The sequence below is a fragment of the Hyaena hyaena genome, unplaced genomic scaffold (genome assembly GCF_003009895.1).
Source record: "Hyaena hyaena isolate Hyena2069 unplaced genomic scaffold, ASM300989v1 scaffold_96, whole genome shotgun sequence".
In the NCBI taxonomy this organism is placed as follows: Eukaryota; Metazoa; Chordata; class Mammalia; order Carnivora; family Hyaenidae; genus Hyaena; species Hyaena hyaena.
Window position 1 is genome coordinate 3,187,057 of NW_024080729.1, and position 20,709 is coordinate 3,207,765.

Sequence of the window (20,709 nt, forward strand, 5' to 3'; positions counted from 1 at the left end):
TCAGCATACTGGGCACAGAGGTTTATTTCACTTACAAATCTTCACAATCACCTGAAAACTAAAAACTATTACGCCAGCATCACATTCCTGACAAAGCTTGAGCCCAGATTTGAACCTGAGATTTGTGGCTTCAAAACCCAGTATTGCTTTCCACTGTAACCCCCCCACCTGCCTAAGAAAATCTTGCAGTCATACCCCAGTTTAATTAATACATTTTCTGGCTGTGGGCAATGGCCAAAAAGCTTCTGAACAAAGAAGAGTTGTATCCACTCGACACCCACTTCCGTTTTCTTTTTTTTGAGAAATGGAATAGCCTTAATCCAGTATCAAGCATACTTTCTTGTGAACTATCCTTTTCTCCAAAAAAGATATACTCCAGTCTTTAAAAAAGCCATTCCTACTTTGAGAACAGGTCAGCGGGTGTTGACCTTCAATTATTTCTTCAAGAAAAGGGTCTTTGTGAGGCACCTGGGGGCCTGGGGGGCTCAGTTGGGTAAGTGTCCAACTTTAGCTCAGGTCATGATCTGATGATCAGGTTCATGGGTTCAAGCCCCACATGGGGCTCTTTGCTGTCAGCACAGAGCCTAACGCGGGGCTTTAACTCACAGCCCCAAGATCAAAGAGTCACATGCTCTACTGACTGAGCCAGTCAGGTTCCCTGAGGTTTCTCAGCATTAGACCAGTGGTTCTCAACCAGGGACGATTTTGTACCAGGGGACATTTGGCAATGTCTGGAGACATCTCTGGCTGTCATAAGGGGGAGAGAAGTGGAGACGCATGCCACCGTGATCTTGTGAGAGGAAGTCAGAGACGCTGCTTAACAACCTACAATGTACAGGTCTGCCTCTACAAGTAACGCTCTGACCCCAGATGCCAATAGTGCCCAAAGCTGAAAAATCCTGCTTCACATCCCTCAAATACACACTTCTCCTAGGGAAGAAACTACCCAGCCCTCTCAGCAGGGGGCAGAATCCTGCTACAAAAAAGGAGCGCGGTGGTGGTGTTCTGCTGAAACTGGGGGATGGTTCTCAGGATCTCTCTCTTTCTTACACACACGTCTTTCTTCTCGAAAGTTCTTTGCCAAGTTTTCTGATCACGAAAGTATTCAGTGTGTTTTCATAAAACACAACAGAAATTGCACACAGTTAGAGCCTCCTATAATCGCACTGCCCAGAGTGTGTTTCTCTAGGCCCTTCCTAGCAGTATGCTATCTTTGTATCAGAAAAAAGGGGGTCGGTATACTACAGTTTGCCACTTACCTTCTCTCGCTCCTAATATATCCTGCACATGTACCCAGGTCTCGATATAAGGTGTTCCACCGTAAGATGGCTGTGCTATTCAAGGCCTCATTGGCAGAAATGTCAATACTTTGCGATGACAAAGAACAGGACCCCGAGTGACCTTTTACTTTTTCATTCATGCACTTGGGAGAAGTGTCAAGGCTAAGTCCATAGCATATATTAAAATATGTCCGTATTATAAATAAAAAAGGTCTTCATTTGCATATTTGGGAGCTAAGTCCTCGTAGCTATCAGATTTTACAGCCAAGTGAAGGTCATCACACAACACTGAACTAACGAACGGACTACTTAGAAAATTAGTCCCTTTTTGCTTCATAAGCATCTGAACCCAGAGTGTCTCTCCTACCCAGTGTCTTCTGTCAGTCTCTGACTAATTACATTGCAAGCATATGACCAATGACACAAATATAGCAGATTAATTGCAGTAAGTAAATCTTGCAAAAGATGGTAGATTTGATAAAGTTGATAACATAATGCAAGAAAGCTACTTAGATCTCACAAATGTGGATCGGGCAGACTCCAAGCAGACAACAATAAAAAGAGAAAAGTCATCAAGTGACCAAGAGAGACTTAGAAAAAAGAACAAGGGGAATATCAAAAGATTGAGGTCCTTAGGAAAACTGAGGAAGACCTTGAATATTCTTGCCCAAATTCCCCCTCTGATTATGCTGCAAAAATCGAAATGGGAAGGATGCTGCAGGCCGTTAAAGACGGTGTCACTTGAGAAACACTCTGTCCTGTGTTAATTACGAAAGCATATCTGAAATGATAAATATGCTTTCAGAGTTTTGTTCCGTTTTCACAATCGTCCCAAACAGACTTCCTCTTTCCTCAATCGCCACCGCATACGAGGAGACTCTGGTCCTCATCTGCAGTGGGTTCACTTCAGAGAACTTTCTCTGGTGTTCGTTGTCCCTGAGGTACCAGGCAGGGCCGGCCACTCAGAAGTCGAGGAGGAAGGCTGAGTCACGGCGCTCGTGCCTGGTAGGCGGGGACAAAATATTTCCTGCAACCATCTGTCCTTACAGAGGCTTGTATATCACGAGTGACCGCTGGGTCCCTTTCCTTTTACCTTCTTAAGAAGTGGAGGAGGACAGGACGAAGAAAAGAGTCTGTGCTCGGTTTGCCTTCTTTCTGCCACTATTCCCAGCTGCCAGCCCGGGACCAGACACCACAGGAAAAATACCCGGCTGCACGCTCTTGATATCATCGCAGGCTGGGCCTCAGCGATGGGCCTGGGACACCTGTCAGCATTCCGAAGCCACTGAGAAAGAAGCGCATGGACAAAGGCCCTGAAACCAGCCACGGGATCTTGGGGACCTTTAATCCTGTGCTGCAAGTCCGTTGTTTTGAGGAATATTGTTGAGGGTTATGAGACAAAAGAGTCGTAAAACAGATTTGCTTAAAAGTCTATAAACAATATAGATACGTAGGTACACATGCAACCTTCTCTCAGGCAATTTTCACATAAAAATATACTCTCTACAGATTGTCTTCGAATGTCAAAGCCGAAAAGAACCCAAACAACTACGTAAACAAACTTCATCTTACAGATGAGGAGACTGAGGTCCTAGGCCAGGGGTCGGCAACCGTTTTCTGTAAAGGGCCAGAGGGCGAATGGTTTAGACCTTGTAAGCTGTGTGGTCTCTTCGGGCGGCTATTCAACTTAGTCATCGTAGCACAAGGGCAGCCAGAAAATACATAAACAAACATGCGGCTGTGTTCTGATAAAACTTTATTCATAGACATTGAAATTTGAATTTTACATTATTTTCCACACGCTACAAAAATACTGTTCTTTTGATCTCAATCATTTAGCAATGTAAAAACCACTTTTAGTGGGCTACGCGGACCCCCGTCCTGGGCCACTCTGACACCCAAGTGTAGTAATACAGGGCCTGCTGTGTTATTATATACCTCGTTTGCTATTTGCTCTACCCATCCCCACCAAAGACTCAGATCTGCTTCACCACAAAGTGTACAACTAAGGATCTCTGTGTTTTCTAAATTTTAGGAGTAATATGGAGATCTATCAGAAGCATAAACCAGGCCGCAACTGAAAGAACATTGATATGATGCCATATCGTGCACTGAATAAAAACCAATCAACATAAAGATATAAGAAATTTGAGAAACTCGCTAACTTTGAAAAATAGGCTTTATTTTAACCAGTGGTATTTACGGTAGGACATCCTATATGGCATAAATGATTACAGCCAAGTTCATGAATACAAATACAATAGCAGTTTCCCTCATTCTCTCTTTTGCTTTCTGTTCAGAGAAATCAGGAGATGGGAGCCTGATGCTCAGAAACCAAGGAGCTCTTCCACAGGCTCCGGCTGAGCATAGTTAGCATCCTAACACATACACGATCACATGTGCAAAGACCTTTATGAGAAAATACCCAGACCAGTATTTCCGCGGGAAATCACACTAGCATTTATGACCGGACACGGCTGATAAAATTCATCTTCCTGTGGACTGTGAGGATTTGAACTGCACATAAAGGAGATGAGGCCTTTGCGTCCATTTTCCTTTAAAGAGGGGGAGAACCTCAGGTGAGGAAGCCTGCCTCCCTCCTTCTCGCTCCAGCTGACTCAGGGGGGGCTCCCCATCCCTCCAGAGGGCACGCGCCACGGCACTGTGATAGAGATGGATACACCTTGTCCCAAACACAAGATTTTGCCACGCCACCAACAGTGGACGTGGCTTTGCGCTTTCTTATTCCGCAAAAGGTTTAAATGCGTGGGCCCTTAGGTGGGACAAGATGCCTGAAGTTCAGAAAATGATGGAAGCGACTCTTCTCTACCCCTGGGGACATTTCATCTTTGTGAAGTTGAAAATACAAAATATTAGAACAATTTGCCCTTTCTCCCCATCAAATGGAATCCCATTCTCAAAGGATTCCTGCAATATACAAAATTCTGAAACGAAATTTGTTTCTCCCCAAACCAAGACCAAGATTTCAATGTTAAGCTGCCAGGAAGACCCAATCCCAAAGAAGGGCGGAGAAGACACCTCATTACTTCTCTATTCACCCTGTTTAGACAAAGATAGCAAAAGGAGTTTTGGGCCCCATGAGTTTTTAGTTTTCACTTTGAATTCCGGCATTTCTTAGCATTGGCTATTGGGAGTGAGTGAGGAGAACAATTTGTTTTTCTAAGTCTGAGATACTCCAGGGAAGAGCCCCGATCTTTCACGTGACAGTTCTCTATAAACAGTTTGTCAACAAGCAGACGGCAAGAGTGAAAATACCGGCCACCCATCTGTTCCATTTCTTCATAATTTTCACATCAAAAGCACCTAGAGTATCAATTGTGTTCAACACAAAATAGCACTGGGACTGGAGAGAGGGTGACGTCACCTGCCCCTGGCATCAGCCGAGGCGACGGCGTGGGCTCTAAACAAACCTGCCCGGCCCCAGGGCCGCCCGGAGAGAAGACAAGCAGCAGCGCATGCTCAAATAGTAAGACGTGCAGAACACATCATCACTCCGCGGAGAATAAAGAGCACACAGGAAGTACACGGACAGCAAGAACTGGCTTCTATCTGCTGGGGCTGATACGTGGGAGACCTCCGCACGGAAGGTGGCGCGAGCAGAGAAACGGCAGCACCTGGGGCGCGGTGGGGAGGGCAGGGGAGAGAAGCACACACACGCATGCTCACACATGCACACGCGATGCCTCCAGGGGCTCCCTGGTTACTCTGGGTTCACGTGTGGCCGCCCAACACCCTATTTGCCCGGCTCAGAACTTCACCTGCCACGCTCTCGAACTACCTACGCTTTCTTCTCTCCTTTTAAGGCACGAGCATATTTACAGTTTCAGACATACCTGCTGAGTTCTGAGAATCATACTAAGCGAAGTCAATCACAGACGAGTGCACAGAAGCCAGTTGGTCCTTTTTGGCTGCGCGTGTCGCTGAGGGACGCTTCTAAAGCATCCAGAAAGTGTGAGCCCTCTCTCTGTGCCACTAGAGGATGCAGGCGAGTCTACTGCCCAACGCAACGGGGGCCCACGGGAGAGATGGGAAAAGCATGAGTGGGTTCTGGGACATTTAATAAATTTTACTTGGCTTTTGACAAACCCTAACCAGAGGCAGCTCTCACCTGCCTGAGCTGGCTCTCACAAAGAGCAAGCAGTGACTGCCACAGAGCTTCTGGAACTTTCCACATAAAGTCACTGTGATCATAGTTTGCTAGTATTCTCTTAACCCTCCCCACAAAGACAGACACACACATGCACACACACAGGAGCGCACACATACATACACACACACACACACACACATACACACACATCCCTTCCACCATGGAGGAAATCTTAGCAACAAGAGGCACTTGAATGATATTTGGAGAGTTCCCACGAAAAGGCCTTCCCCTCACAGTGAAGTGGGATCAACCAAACAGAAACCAGGTGCTCAGGACTCCATCTCTTCTTGGTCAAGGGGTGGTGGCACGAAGCTGATGACTTCATCGTAGGTCAGGCCTAGAAATTGGGAAGGAAAAGTAGGATGTGAAAGTTTAGATTATTCTCTTGGCTGGCAAGCACTTTTAATTTCAGAGCTCGAGATCCTTCCTCCCTGTCCAGGGTGGTGGTTTGACAGGCTACCTCAAAGAACTGCCTCGTGGCTTATGTGCGCTAGCCTCACGGAACATGTGATTACACAGCAGTTCAATGATACACGTGAAAGAACTATTTTTACTTATTTGTTTCATTCCTCAGCACCTCCTCTTTAAAGTTCTCTGAAGAAGGTGCTCAAGAATAACAGAGCATTCCTACAAGCTACAGCACCAGATATTTTTGGCTTGGGGATTTAACTGGAGTTCTGAAAGCGTGTTTTACGGAAAGAATGTGAGACTGGACATAGAGGAGACACATAGATTCCATTTCTGGCTGCGTCCCTAACTAGGTCTAAGGTTACAGACAAGATAAAAACTGTCCATCCATTGTAAAACGACAATTCTATAGTTCTATCAGTTGTAAAACCATAAAAATACCTTATTCCCTACTTATCTCAGAGAGATGTTATAAATGTAGATTCTGAGAACCTCAACGCTCTATACAGATGTGAGGGGCTGTGTGCAAAATCAGATCAGACACAAGCACTTCAAAGGTCCAGAGAGTATCATCTACAGCAGATAGTTGCTGTCAGACATATTCATTCTGCATCCAAGACACTAGTGACAAGTTTTAATAAGTTGGTTATAAACAGAAATTCTATTTTCCCACAGCTTTTGGTTCATGGCTCACCTAAGAAAGATTTTTAAACCTAAGTTCTCACACCAGATGTTCATGCTGCTCCTATGACTTACTTTTCCATTCATCTATAAGGAGGTCCCTGCTCTCAAAGGACTGATCGTAAGGATCAGCCACTGGTTCATCATCAGGATCATGGTACTGAGCAAAGTAGGCGTGTGCAAGTGCTTGGGCCGCTGTGATTCTCTTGTCTGAGTCCAATACGAGCATCTTCTCCAGCAAGTCGACCGCTATCGATACCACGGATTGGAAGGAAAAAAAGAGTTTTTATTACGTTAGCCAAAAATTATGCTTTATTAGGCAAACACACAATTTTGAGTTCTCATAATAAACAAAGGAATTCTCCCCCCAAATGTCTGCTCTAGGATACATTATCCTCTCCTTCTTCTGTGTGTGTGTGTGTGTACTGTGCTTTTAAAGAATACAGTACTAAAGAGCGATTTTTAAAAATAACTGAGATTCTGTTTCAACAAGCTTTTGTGGAATGCCAATGTTAAACTGCTACCACTGTAGTCAAACTGCGTCAAAATGAAAGCCTATAACCAAAGCAATCAGGAAAAGGTAAGCAGCCTGCTTTTTGTTTTGTTTTGTCCGCCTGCACTGTTTATTTACTAACATAAGGCAATGAATATTCATTAAACAGATCTTCAAACAATGAACAAATTGAGGGTTTTACATGGCTGTGTGGGTGAGACATGGTATTTGGATAAAGGAAATAAAATTTTCACTATGAAAAATCTCAGTGTACAAAATAATAGTACAGTGAATACTCATATGCCCACCACCATCCATACCCAACAATTAACATTATCTAGGGCTGTCGGTTAAGCATTCGACTTCATCTCAGATCATGATCTCGCAGTCTGTGAGTTCGAGCCCCATGTCGGGCTCAGCGCTGACAGCTCAGAGCCTGGAGCCTGCTTCAGATTCTGTGTCTCCCTCTCTCTCTGCCTCTCTCCCTGCTCACGCTGTGTGTCTCTCTCTCCATCTCTCTCAAAAATAAACATTTAAAAAATTAAAAACAAAAAACAAAAAACATTATCTATCTCGATCTATTTAACTGTGTTTTCTGCTAGACCATTTTAAAATAAATTGATAGGCATGGTACTTTACCCCTAAATATTTCAGCATAAAGACATCTTTCTATATAGTCACAAAACTATCATATCTGACAAACAGCTAATTCTCAAATATCATCTAAAATCTAGTTTATGTTAACACTTCTCCAAGTATACCAAAGTTGTCTTTTATACCTAGTTTGTTCAAACCAAGATCCAATTAAGGGTCACCCACTGCATTTGATCAAATTTCCTAGGGTGAAAAGAACCATGTCCTAATAACCAATACCTTGATGAAGAATAAGGCGGGGGTAAGAAAAAGATTCCTCTAAGATCTTGATGGATACAAATACGCACACTACATTCAAGGGCAATTTAAGTTTTAATTCACGTTTTAAGAATGACAGTTAAACATGATGTCAGTGACTGACAAAATACAGCTGTCCCTATTTACATCTTTGGTGTAACCCTGCTCAGTTAATATGCTGGGCACAAAGTTCGTGGTCAGTAACACCATGTTCTGTCTGCAAGAAGAAACTCCGTATGACATCACTGTTTGGCAGTGAGCTATCAGACATGTTTGAATCCCGACAACTGCAGGGCTGAGCACCAGATGGCCCAGAGCCTCCATTCAACTCATTTGCAGTCTGTATTGCTAGGTGGTATCCAGTTCTTTTGAGACTATTTAAATGTCATGATTCCAGGGAAGGATGGACGTGACCTAAATAAACTGCTGGGGCACACACAGACCTCCCCGCTTCTCTAGAAAAGTGAATTAACAAGTCTCTTTGAGTTGGCTAAGAGGAAGTCAAACAGTGAGCACTGCCAGGTCTGAAACATGAACTGATATGATGAAAATCCATTCAGAATAGAATGACAGACAAGAAAGCTACCAGCAGTCAACATAATTTCCCAACATCTTTAGAATATTTACGACTCAAAGAGAGGTTCTCACAGATCCTTGAACTAAATACAGCTCAAATAAGGCATACAAAGCCATCGGGAGCGTACCAGGGCAGATGCAAACCTAAACCGACCGCACAGAATTCTGTATACCCCTGATGAGTTTGGGGACTCATTTTTGGATGTGACAGTGGCCCAGCTGAGGTCTGGCACACTTATAATCTCCAAGGCTGACAAAGACTCACCCCAACCTGCCCCACTTCTCGAAAAATGTGAGCATCTCTGCTATTGTAAGAATGAACACAGTAACACTGAAATCACTCTCAACAATCACTACGGAAGAAGTACTTAAAAAGGCAAAGCGACTCAGCCTTCATTACGACTTCTGAAGAGGGCATCACGATGATCAGCCCCCCAGCACAGCTGCTGGGACCCTTAAAGAGAGTAGGACCCTCTGAGAGATTTTAAAACCTACTACAATCTTACATATGGAACATGTATAATCATACACATATCCCACACTCTTCAGAAAAGAGAGGTTAATTATACTATTATCATAGCATTGCCCCCTCCCTGTTGTAGGAAGGCCCTGGTCTGATTTTTCTGTGTCTGCCATTAAAGAGCACTGTCCACTACACAATTGTTGAATCAGGGAATTAGAGCCTCAGGCAATGACACTTTAAGGGGCCATCTGAAGCGTGTATTAGCCCCAGCTTTAAGGAATAAAGCAACCCCCCCCCATTTTTTAATGTTTCATTTATTTTTGAGAGAGCATGCACATACGCACACGAGTGGGGGAGAGGCAGATGATCCAAAGCAGGCTCTATGCTGTCAGCACAAAGCCCAATGTGGGGCTTGAACTCACAAACTGTGAGATCATGACTTGAGCTGAAGTTGGACACCTAACCGACAGAGCCACCGAAGCACCCCAATGGCACCCTATTTAATCAAAAGGAAAAACTCTTCTTCAAATCCCTAGTTTATGGCATAAACAATTCAATAGCCTTGAGATGAGGATATGATCAACTTACCCAAGGGATTGGCACCAATAAATACATTTGCAAAGTTCATTTTCGGCATCTGGGTCAAAGACTGAATGTAGTTTCTTGCCTGTAAAAATAAAAGGTTTTCAAAATGGCTTTGTTCAATAATGTTACTGCTTCCAGAGTCTCAGTCCTGCCAAGGAACAAGTGTGACCAGACAAAATCTGCTAGCTTTGGGGTTTATGACTGTCTTTGATATTCAACTAAAGACTTCTCTTTTACTATCATCTGAACTTCCTTAGGTATGATCATCGCCTTGGTTTATTCTGGCTATCTCTCTCAGTTACATTTGAATGAGTGAATGAGAATGCTAGGCAATTAAGTTCCCTTTTAATAGCTTTCTGATCAAAGGGTCAGAAGTTAAAAAAAAAAAAAAAAAGGCCAGGATATCTAAGAAGTTCCCCTTTCTGAAACAGCCTTCCTAGAAAGCTAAAATTAGTACAGGGATTGGTGCTCCTAAGGAAAGTCTAGGACTAGCACTCTGTTGATGGTGCTGATCTCAGTAGGTGCTCTTGGTACATAAAAAGGATATTCATGTCGAACCTTGCTAACAAAGTCATCGAGGTAACACAAAAGTAAACATAAGCTTAGTATATTATTCTAAGAGTCTTGAGCACATTTAAAAAACACTAGTTAATAAGAGTAACAAACAAGAGTGGGTTATAAGTTACATGGCTTGTGCGGAAATCTTTCCCCTACCACTTAGAAGGTACATCTTTTTGGGCTAGTCCTCAACTAACTGCAAAATATTAGTATTAGATATTAGTATTTGGCTTGCCTGTAACATACAGTCCTTGTGATACTCAAGTACGATAAAGTTCATGAAAGAGCTTCCAACTAAAATTCTGACACAAACAACATTTATATTACCAGTAGAGTTGCTATTTGTTTGGTCGTTATGGCAGAACAGGCTTGAGTTTGAATCTTGAGTTTATCACTTTGGGTAAGTTACTTATTTTCTTTAAGTCTTGAGTTCTTCTTCTGTAAAATGAGATTAACAATGCTGACCTCACCGGGCTGCAGTGAGGATTAGAGATAACAAGCCAGCACTTCCTCAGCACAGTGCTTGGTTCAGAGTGATGGCTCAATAGACACTAAATGCCATCTGTTGCCTTTAGAAAGTTCGCTCTCATTCCCTAATGGTGTTTCATCTTCACAAATTCTGAACTTCACCCTAAGGAACTTAGGGCACCAAATATTATACAGGACTGATGCTCTACCAAGGCAAAACCAAAAACTGGTCTTGAGAATAATCATATAAATACAAATGTAACTCATAAATATGTGCTTCCGATATTAGGTATTAAACTAGGTCTATGACCGTCCCTGTTTCTAAAAGTAAAGCCCACTCACTATCAGTCCATTTGAGCTAAAACTTTTTAAAATCTATCTTAACTACTTCCTTAAAATTCCTGTTTTAACAAAGCTCCACACTAAAAGTACATACGTATGCTGTATATGTGTGTAAATACACACACACACAAGCTTTAGAAAAAGTTCTGGTTGCTAGGGCAACTTCACCTTCTTAGTCATTGTATGTGGAGCAAGTAGGAGAAGTCTGCTGTGAAGAGCCATTGAGAATCTTTCCAATTGGAAAAGAAAGTTCTGTGAATTGACTGTCCACATGGCTGTAATCCCTTCATTCTTGAGCATGAAGATAAAAGGATGAAGGGAAAACAGAGGTAAGAATACCTGTCTCATGCAGAGAACGGTCATTTCTCTTATAAGATTAAAAGAAGAAAAAAGGTGAATTTCAAAACTGAAATATAGCTGAAATAGAAACAGAGCTGCTGGGAAGGGCCTCTGTTATGCCAATCTGACTCCCAAGAGCATTAATGGCGCCTTAGAAATAAGTGCCCCAATCATCTCTGATAAAAGAAAAACTAGCATTAGATTAAGTAGTAAGAACTGGTAAAGAAGACACCTTATCAGTGTTCATATTTATTCCATATTATTTGTATATTTTCTTTTAAATATAGAAGTTATTAGTGTTGGATATATTATAGATTTTTTTTCTTTAAAGGAAGAATCCTCTTTGGGTCATTATAAAAATTGATGAATAAGAGAGCCTCCTAATGGTCCTCATTTAAATACACTTCCAGCCTAAAGCCATCAGGTGCTAACATACCCTAACTAGGAAATCATAACGGTCTCTTAAGCACTAAATTCAACCCAAATACAGAAGTAATATCATGTTCTATTTACAAGCCTATAAGTTATATTCTCAATCCATAGGATTGGGTGATGTTTTATCCCAGTGTCAACATTTTGCAACGGCACATAGGCAGTCATCAGTATCAAGGCACATGCAAGAGCACTCAGTGACATTAAAAACTGTGTTGATTATACAGTGGCAATAAAACAAAATGTGGCCTCCTGACTTGGATATCCCTACACAGTCTGTTTGTTCTCACCTCATGGCTTGGCATCCTGTTAATGAGATAAGCAGGGGGGGTCCCCGTCAGACGCATAATCTGCTGAAGCTGGTTAATATCTTAGATGCCTAGTCAAGGGCATTGTTTAAACATACAGTGCAAAAAAAAAATAACTTTCAACTCAAGTTTTTAAGAAGGCCAAAAAAGCCACCCCCAAACAAAAGAAAAACCCACTCCCCATTCATCCTCTTCCACCCTGGCCAGAGCCCAAGGCTGCGTGTTAAGGCGCGCTTCTATGAATGGCATGAGAGTTATTAGACACGCAGCCAGTGACTGGCCATGCAGATAAGAAAAACTGCTTTTCTTTCATTTTAGCATCATCTCTCACATGAACTATTTCAGGTTCCCTGGAAAGAGATGGCCCCGTGATCCAGGATGCCAGCCAGAGAACTGTTGTCAACAGGATGGCCAAAATCTGTTGGCGTGGGCGGGGGGGGGGGGTTGCAAATGGAGAGGATGCAGAAAATTCTGATCCGGCTCTGGACAAAATAAAAATGTCAATATGTCCATTCAAGGAAGAGGTTACATTTTTTGTGGCACAGACTCTGGTACTTTTCCAAGGCCCCGTCCCTCCAAATGTAAGACATGGCCGGGTGTGTGAGCTGATAAGCAATGCCAAGTCCCAAAGATATTAGTTGTGGTGTATTTATAACATGCCACAAACACACAGTTTGTGTGTTATAACAAACACACAGACACACAGGAAGAAATAGGAGACACGGGGGAAGGTTAGAAGCCAATGGCAAGGACCAAACAGAAGTCACAGGCACTGATGGTTTTCTAACACAGGTCTCTAACAGGTGGACAGGCTGGCCCCACTTCATAAAGAGCTGGGCGGGAGCCTGTAAAACAGCCTGCCTGCCGTTATCTGTTGGGGACTGAACCACGGGGTCTTCTGTACGGATGTGCGCACACGGAGGCAGTACCCTCAACCTGCCTTTTTTTGCTGTCCTGTCAGCTTTAACACAATTCCCCTGCCTCCAAAGGAGAAGTGATGGTAATTTTTTTAAATCAACACAACCCAATAAAAATTGCTCTGTATTCCCTTTCTCCTTAAACTTTTCATTCCCCCTGGCAGCTGGCCATCTTCTGTGAGCAGCCAGGCCAAGTAATTACACTTCTCTGTGGCTCCCTTTAGTGAGTCTTCACCTTAACTCATCCTCTGAACTCCAATTCCCTAGGGGTCAGGTGACTAAGTACATGTATGTGTAAGGCCGGCCATTAGGAGAGGGCTGGGGCCACACACTCTGCCCTCACACTCTGTTTCACATGGGCCCAAAGACACAGGCCAGCAGATTCCAAAGGTGGCAGGACCCCTTTGAACATTCTCTCGACTAAGTTTAGATTTACCTTTAAACAAACTAGATAACAAACATTACTTTGCACTCCAAGAAATGTAACACTTGGCCTGTTTTCTGTTTTTGTCTCCTTTAATCAAATAGGTTCTTATACCCCCTTCCTGTCCGGAGGTTAGGAAGAATAGATTTCTAGAGAAAACTGTGAGTCGGTGAAAGGGCTTTTGTTTTTTTAATATGATGTTTTGTTCTTTCACTGATTACTCTAGGTGCTGGGTCAATAACCAAAAAGCTCTCTCCTCTTCCATCCATCATGACCCATCTTTATCTCCTTTTCTCCCAGCACATCCCAACTTGTTCCCAATCAGCCCAGCCAGTACTGCCTTTTCTTACAACGTCTTATTATTGATTGATTGAATTCCTAAATCAATGATGACATCACTACCTCACTACTTTTCAGGAGCAATGAAAATAGCGATTGGCTTTCTTTTTTTATTACATTCCTTCACCAATGACTTTTTCTTTTAATTTTTAACACCCTTAAACAGTTTTCCTCACCTGGCTTTGTCATTTACACGTCATGTATCCCACACATGATATGCTTTTAAAATAAACTGGTACTTGGCAGTATCACTGACATCAAATTAATCTTCTCTACCCTTTTGAATGTTTAAAACCCCTTTTATCTACTCACCAAAACCATGTAGGAAAAAAAAAAACCTTTCTTATCCCTATACTTAATACAATATTATTTGAGTATATTCTAGATTCTGATACTCCGTTTTATCATGCCCTACTCTAGAGCTGTTTAAATGTATGATATATCCTATTTCACATAAGACAAAGATGATCCCATTATTAGTTTGGGCACTTGATGTTCTTTCTTTCTTAATAAATGATGGATTAATAATAGATAAATACTATATTACCCCTATAGGGCAGATGGTTGGGGGTGGGAGACATGACTGAGAGGAGCTGCTAATGGCCTTTCCCAGACAGGGAATGAATTTACTATCTTAGTCTCATTAGTACTATTGGTAAATAAACTGAACTTCCTCCCCACCCCATTGCCTTGCCCCCATGTTTTCTCTATCACCGGGTTGTCTCAGCAAATGCACTTGAAACAATAAAGCACCATCCTCACTATGCATCATCTCATATCTGCTTTGATTCATTCTATACAGCTTCTGAGCTTCATAAAGCAAAAGAAAACACTTCTTGGGGTTGACACTGTGGTCAGTAACTCTGACAATGACTTTCAAAACAGTGTGCCATTGCATGAGATTCCAGTTTGGAGATGATGTTATCAGAGCATCTGATAATTGACGCTCAGCTCTGCCAAGTGACTCAGTGCATGACTCAAGCAAGTCACAGCTTTTCTGTGCTTTTCCTTCTTCTTCTTAAATGAATACATGAACTAAAATGACAGAGCGAGCACAGTCTCATACATCCTTCAGAGTGGAAATTCATAAATACACTGGATTTTATGGTCTTTTCAAGGAATGTGCCAGAAACATACCAGATGACAGTATTCTTTATGTCATAAGGGAGATGATGAACCATTCAAACTCACCTGCTCAAGCCTGCCTCCAGCTACCCAGCAGTCCTTCCAATTGGGCAAAGGGACCCCTTTAGTCGGAATGCTGGGACGAGAATTCGGGAAGGCACAACTGGAGCTTGGCCCCACAGCTCTTTTTCCCTTTTAGTCAACTGCCTGGCGGCAGACAGAGGAGAAAAGGGAGAAAGGCTGAGCTTTCGTGATTTCTTTCTCATCTCTGGCCCCAGAAAATGACCAACAGCAGGAAATCGGAGCCAAAGCAAGCCAGAGTCACATTCCCACGGCTTCTCTCCAAATCCCTGCTTAGAGGCAGGAAAGCATTAGTTCCAAAGCTCTTTCTCAGGTTATTTGACTTGTAATTACAAAGGCAGGCTGTGGGGGGAAGGGTTTACAAGCCTACTCTCGTGGATGTGAGGTTATCAGGACTGGTCTGGAGACAGGGTGGAGAGATGGCCCTGCTGAAAACAGACCACTTATACAAGATGGAGGAGTTGTCGATTCTAAAACAATAAAAAGCACGGGGCGCCTGGGTGGCTTAGTCGGTTAAGCGTCCGACTTTCGCTTAGGTCATGATCTCGCGGTTCGTGGGTTCGGGCCCCGCATCAGGCTCTGTGCTGACTGCCAGCTCAGAGCCTGGAGCCTGTTTCAGTCTGTGACTCCCTCTCTCTCTGACCCTCCCCTGCTCATGCTGTCTCTCTCTCTCTCTCTCTCCTAGAAATAAAAACATTAAAAAAATTAAAAAAAAAAGAACTTTAAAACAATAAAAAGCAGGAACTTCTGGAAAAAGGCAATAGCGTGCACACAATGCACACTTCATTCTTGTAGTGATTAAGCTGGACTAACACATGGTGAGGCTCATGCTCTGAGAGCAAGCACTAACCAGAATGTAAAAAGAGCTCAGGTTTATATGAAACTGCTGAGGAAAATGATGTCCGGGCTTGATAACTGAGACAAATTTTCCCTTAATCTCTTGGAATGAGTTAGAATCTCAAATCATTTACTGCGACAGGACTGCCCAATACAAGCTCTCGTGATCTAAGTACATACTCCAATAGAGAACGAAACACATGCATGTGAGCAGATGTGTGCGCACGCACACACACACACACACACACACACACACACACACCCCTCATCCTGAAAGTCGGCACAAAAGGGCACACGTGCTTACAAACACACCCGGGTACAGAATACATGGAAGGCAAGTGGCAGAGGCTCCCAACAGGGCAGATAATTACAATCAAAGCATCAACTCACAGACTCTGAGGAGATTTTCTTCAAAAGATCAGCCCCTGGGGTTCCAACGAGTCTTAAAATGAGCTTCAACTGATCAATATCTAATGGTGGACTATAAAGGAAAATGTCGGGACAAAATAAAAATAAAAAAAAAAAACACAAACGACAACAAACAAAAGCAAAACAAACAAACAAAATACCCCAATAACGAAAAGTGGAAACCCCAAACCAAACCCAAATGGTGAGTTCATCTAGATCAGGGCTCCGCTGATGGTCACTTCAAGCAGAACATGTTTGTCCTGTGCAAAGACTCAAAACGCTACCACCACCACCACCCCATTTATATTCATACTGGGCATCTGTCAACATTAGCTGTCAGTAAGGTGAAGCGACTTCGGCTGGGTCAAGGATGGCAGGTGACAGCGCAAAAGCTTCCCTCAGTCGCACTTAACCTCCTCGCTTTCCACCAAAGCATCGGGAGCCCGGCAGAGCGAAGGGCATTGGTAAGCAGAGTGCTACTCGTGCAGAAAGAGCAGCAGAGGGGCGCCTGGGCGGCTCAGTCGGTTAAGGGTCGGACTTCAGCTCCAGGTCATGATCTGGAGTTGCTGAGTTCGAGCCCCGCATCGGGCTCTGTGCTGACAGCTCAGAGCCTGGAGCCTGCATCACATTCTGTGTCTCCCCCTCTCTCTGCCCCTTCCCTGCTCACACTCTGTCTCTCTAAAAAATAAATAAATGTAAAAAAAATAAAGAAAAATAAAGAAAAAGCAGCAGAGCCCAGGGGCTGGGGCTGGCCAAGCCCACCTGGGAATATTCCCCGCAGAGCCTGACCCATGGAGACTGTAACGGGACAGGGGCCTGTGACTCCCCCAGAGCCTGACACCACTTGTGCGTGTCCCACAGCCTGACACTACTTGTGGGTGACCTCTGCAGGCCCTCTCCCTCTGCGAGGCTGGAGCAGGCTGGGAGAGCTATGAGTGACGGGTGGCCAGCAGAGGGCCCCACACGCCCGTCGCATCTGGGGCTCTTCCGGAGAGAGCTTTCCGCCTTGCAGGCGGGCGCAGTGACAAGTCTCACACCCCCCCGAGGCTCCACACAATAGGTTACAGTGTCCAGACCCTTATTCCGGTAGCCGACTCTTCCACGCACGCTCGGAATGCCTGTGCATACATGAACCAGAAGACAGAAACTTCTCATGCGTTCTTATTGCTTTTAGTCTTGTCTAAAAAGGGAAGTTAAGAGGGGAGAGAAAAAATATGATATGAAGTATGCTCTTACTCTTCTCTACGACAGTGTGAGTTGATCCACGTCTCTACTGCCATTCAGGGGGAAAGGAGGGGAAGACAGTGGTCTTCTGGTGCCTGGCACACATCCTGTCAGGCCGTGGGCCTATTAGCTCCTTCTCAGCCTCAGGGCGCACTTCCTCAGAGAGGCCTCCCCCAACCCTCTAAATGAGAAAGCCCCTCTTCCTTGTATTCTCTACCCCAGCACAATGCTTGCAAACATCAATCTCTAACTATTTCATTTGCTTTCTGTCAGTCACCTCTCCCGATCTGTATGTAGCTTCACGAGGGCAGGGGCCACCCTGACTGCCATCTATCCCCAGTGCTGAGCCTGCCATCTGCTCCATGGTGGGCACTCAAAATCTTTGAGGAGAAGGTAGAGCAAGATGGAAAGGAGGATGGAAGAAAAGATCTCTGCTTATGATTACACATGTAAAGGTAATACAGTGTAACTTAAAATAATGGCCTCTGCAAACCACAGTTGCCTAAGTTACAGGAACTACTTGTGCAACATCACTGGCATCTTGCCCTGTTCTTCCTCTTCCCTGCCCCCCCCCCGCCCAAGATAGGAAATTGGCTTAAATGGAAGAACATTCTAGACAGCAGTTAGCAAACCCCAGCCTGCTGCCTATTTTGAAAAATAAAGTTTTATTGTAACACAGCCATGCCCATTCGTTTATGTACTGTCTGTAAGTGCTTTCACCCTACACAGCAGAACGGAGTAGTTACAACAGAAACCATATGGTCCCCAAACCCCAAAATATTTACTATCTGGCTCTTTAAGCAAAGGTTTGCCAAACCCCAGCCTAGACCCAAACAACTTGTGTTCTAGAGAAAATGAGTTTAAATTCGAAACAAGTCCACTCACAGAAATCATTTCTAAATTAAATATAGTAGAGACCTTTGTCGTCTGCAAATGGCAAAAATCAATGTGTTCTGGAGGTTAAAATTTCAGTATTGGTTTTTAGTTCAAAGTGCTGACAAGAAAAAAAAAAACTAAAGCATGCATTAATGTGGGGACAGAGAGAGGAGGACGGATGAATATGGTCTTGCTCTAAAATGATCAAATTAGCTATGCGACAATAGAATTCAGTACATGATCCCCTTAGCCCATTTAAGATGATTCCGTTTACAAGTCTTAAGTCCCCTCATGTCTTCAGGAACAAATGTAACTGAGTAGCTCTCCCACAACACAAAGTATATCATATGTGAAAACCAACTAGACTACTTCAACTCTCAAGCAGGTAGTTTTAGAATATATGCTTCAAAATTAATCTCACGAAATAGAGCCGTTGAGACTGGCACTCTCACTTAAGAGATTCCTGACTACTGAAATGGGACTCAGGTTTTATGCTCCTTTCAGGGAAGACCCAAGAGTCTGGGCTGAGTTTCTTAACTGCCCTAACTTCACCTCATCATACCTGAAGGGTGTGCCACTCCCACTCATCATGGAGGCTCACCACAGCAATGAGCTGGGGGACCCTGTGTCTCTCTCCTACTTCTGCCAGTATAAAACCACCCCAGGTCTCAAGAATAAAGCCCGAATTCCTAGCCCCTCACGGCCCTCCCTGACTTGGCCTCAAGCTTCTTTTCAGACTCTGCCTCAAACTATTAGCTTCAATGCACAAGGCCCTTCTAAGCTTTCAACTTCTTATTTATCCAAGTCACACACAGGAATATCCTCCACTCTCCCCTCCTATCAAGCCTTTTCTTATTTATTCTTCAAGGCCCTACTCGAACAAGAACTGTGCTGTGAAGTTTGAATTACTGTACTTCTTCTCAATAACTTATTAGTATCTCTATTATAGCCTTTTTATCACTCTGTCTTATTTTATAATGAGAGAGTAGACTTTTGTTCCGGTAACTCCTATAACTCATTTTCCACTGAGGATGATCATTCTGGTTTGGGAGGGCAGCTACTATCTTATCCCCAGCACCTTCTGTAGTGTAGATTGATAAATATTGGTTGGCTTGAAAAGACTAGCTGTAATATGCTTTTTAACTCTGCTCCACCCTTCTGCCTTGCCCTAAAAAACCTATAGTGACCACACTCAATGCGAAGTCTAAATACAAAAAGTAGTCAAGAAAAGTTGCTTCACTTAATATCAGCCCTAACAAATCTCTCAAACCCTCCATCTGAAATGTTTATGCCATAAAGAGTATACAAATATAATGCCATGAGTGTGTAAGGGCCATAAAGTGTGTACAAGTTTAATGCCACGAGTGTGTAAGGGCCATGGACAAAGAGAGTTGGTACAGCATGGAAGCCGATACTTGGGAGATTAGTAACCACACAAAGCAAAATAAAAATCTACTTAGTAGCTAAAAGCACTTGAAAGAAGGAAGTCAAAGCATGCAGACCTCAGAAGGAATCACCAGAGGTGCTCCAAGAGCTGGTAAATCCAATGAAACACAGCTCACTCTTCCAACAGTACGAGCTACCGTAAGGTCACTACAATTTGTCCAGGCAGTTAAGGCCAGAAGGTGCTTCAAGTAGCTACACAAGCAAAGCAAAGCAAAATTTACGACACTGTGACAGTTAGTTATTTCCACAACAAGCCACCCTTCTTGGTTTAACCCTCTTTCCCCTCCCCCTCCCCCAGATAGAAGAAATTGTTACTATGAGGTAAAAATGCATTTTAATTATAATGATCAAACTGTCCAAATTTAAATCACAGATCTCCTGGTCCTTTCTAAAACAACCATTGCTAGACAAGGTTCTCTGTAAGAAAAGTAATAGGTAGAATGAATAGATGAGGAATCAACCTAAGGTTAACAGGGTAATCAGAAGGAAAATCAAAAAGTGGTATTCTATTCTCCTCTAAGTGTTCTGGGCAACTCCGAGAAAGCCTCCACAGGCCAGAGAGCTGAAGAGGAGTTAAGAGGACCAGGCAAATAGCAGTTTCAATGAAATAAAATCGATACGGATGAAGCCAGAACATTAATGTTTGGAGGGTAGAAATCCTCCTGGTGACAGACAGGATGGACTACAAAAAGACTTAGGCCACTTTCTTCTCTTCTTGGTTGTCAAAATAGTCATTTAACTGTCACACACACTAAAATTCTTAAGGTATTTTAGGTTTGTGGACACACATGAAAATTCCAAACTTTTCTGGGAAAATATATTATCAAGTTGGAGATAAATGCAGTAAAATACTTTTCTTCTTAGACATTTATTAGGACACTTGCTTATAGTGTCTAAAGTGAAACTGTTTTTTTTTTTTTTTTTTAAGAGAGAGAAAGAGAGAGAGAGCATGTGAACTGGGGAGAAGAGGGAGGGAGAGAGAGAATCTTAAGCAGGTTCCACGCTCAGCAAAGAGCCTGACACAGAGCTCAATCCCA

The 20,709-nt window shown here is 43.3% G+C and overlaps 1 protein-coding gene across 3 annotated transcripts in view; it reads right to left on the reverse strand.

Moving 5' to 3' along the window:
- Positions 1-3,441: 3,441 nt before the first annotated feature.
- MAPK14 (mitogen-activated protein kinase 14) overlaps positions 3,442-20,709 on the reverse strand; it is a 74,507-nt gene continuing 57,239 nt past the window's right edge. The window contains exons 9-12 of one of the 3 annotated variants that reach the window (XM_039235271.1): positions 11,978-12,057; positions 9,552-9,630; positions 6,616-6,789; positions 3,442-5,788 (exon numbers count right to left, since the gene is read on the reverse strand). In XM_039235271.1, coding sequence (XP_039091202.1) covers positions 5,721-5,788; positions 6,616-6,789; positions 9,552-9,630; positions 11,978-12,057 — 401 coding nt within the window. In that variant the 3' untranslated portion in view covers positions 3,442-5,720. Of the gene's footprint in view, positions 5,789-6,615; positions 6,790-9,551; positions 9,631-11,977; positions 12,058-16,108; positions 16,189-20,709 lie in introns of those variants that run through there. The other 2 variants (XM_039235270.1, XM_039235272.1) reach the window with 2 other exon arrangements.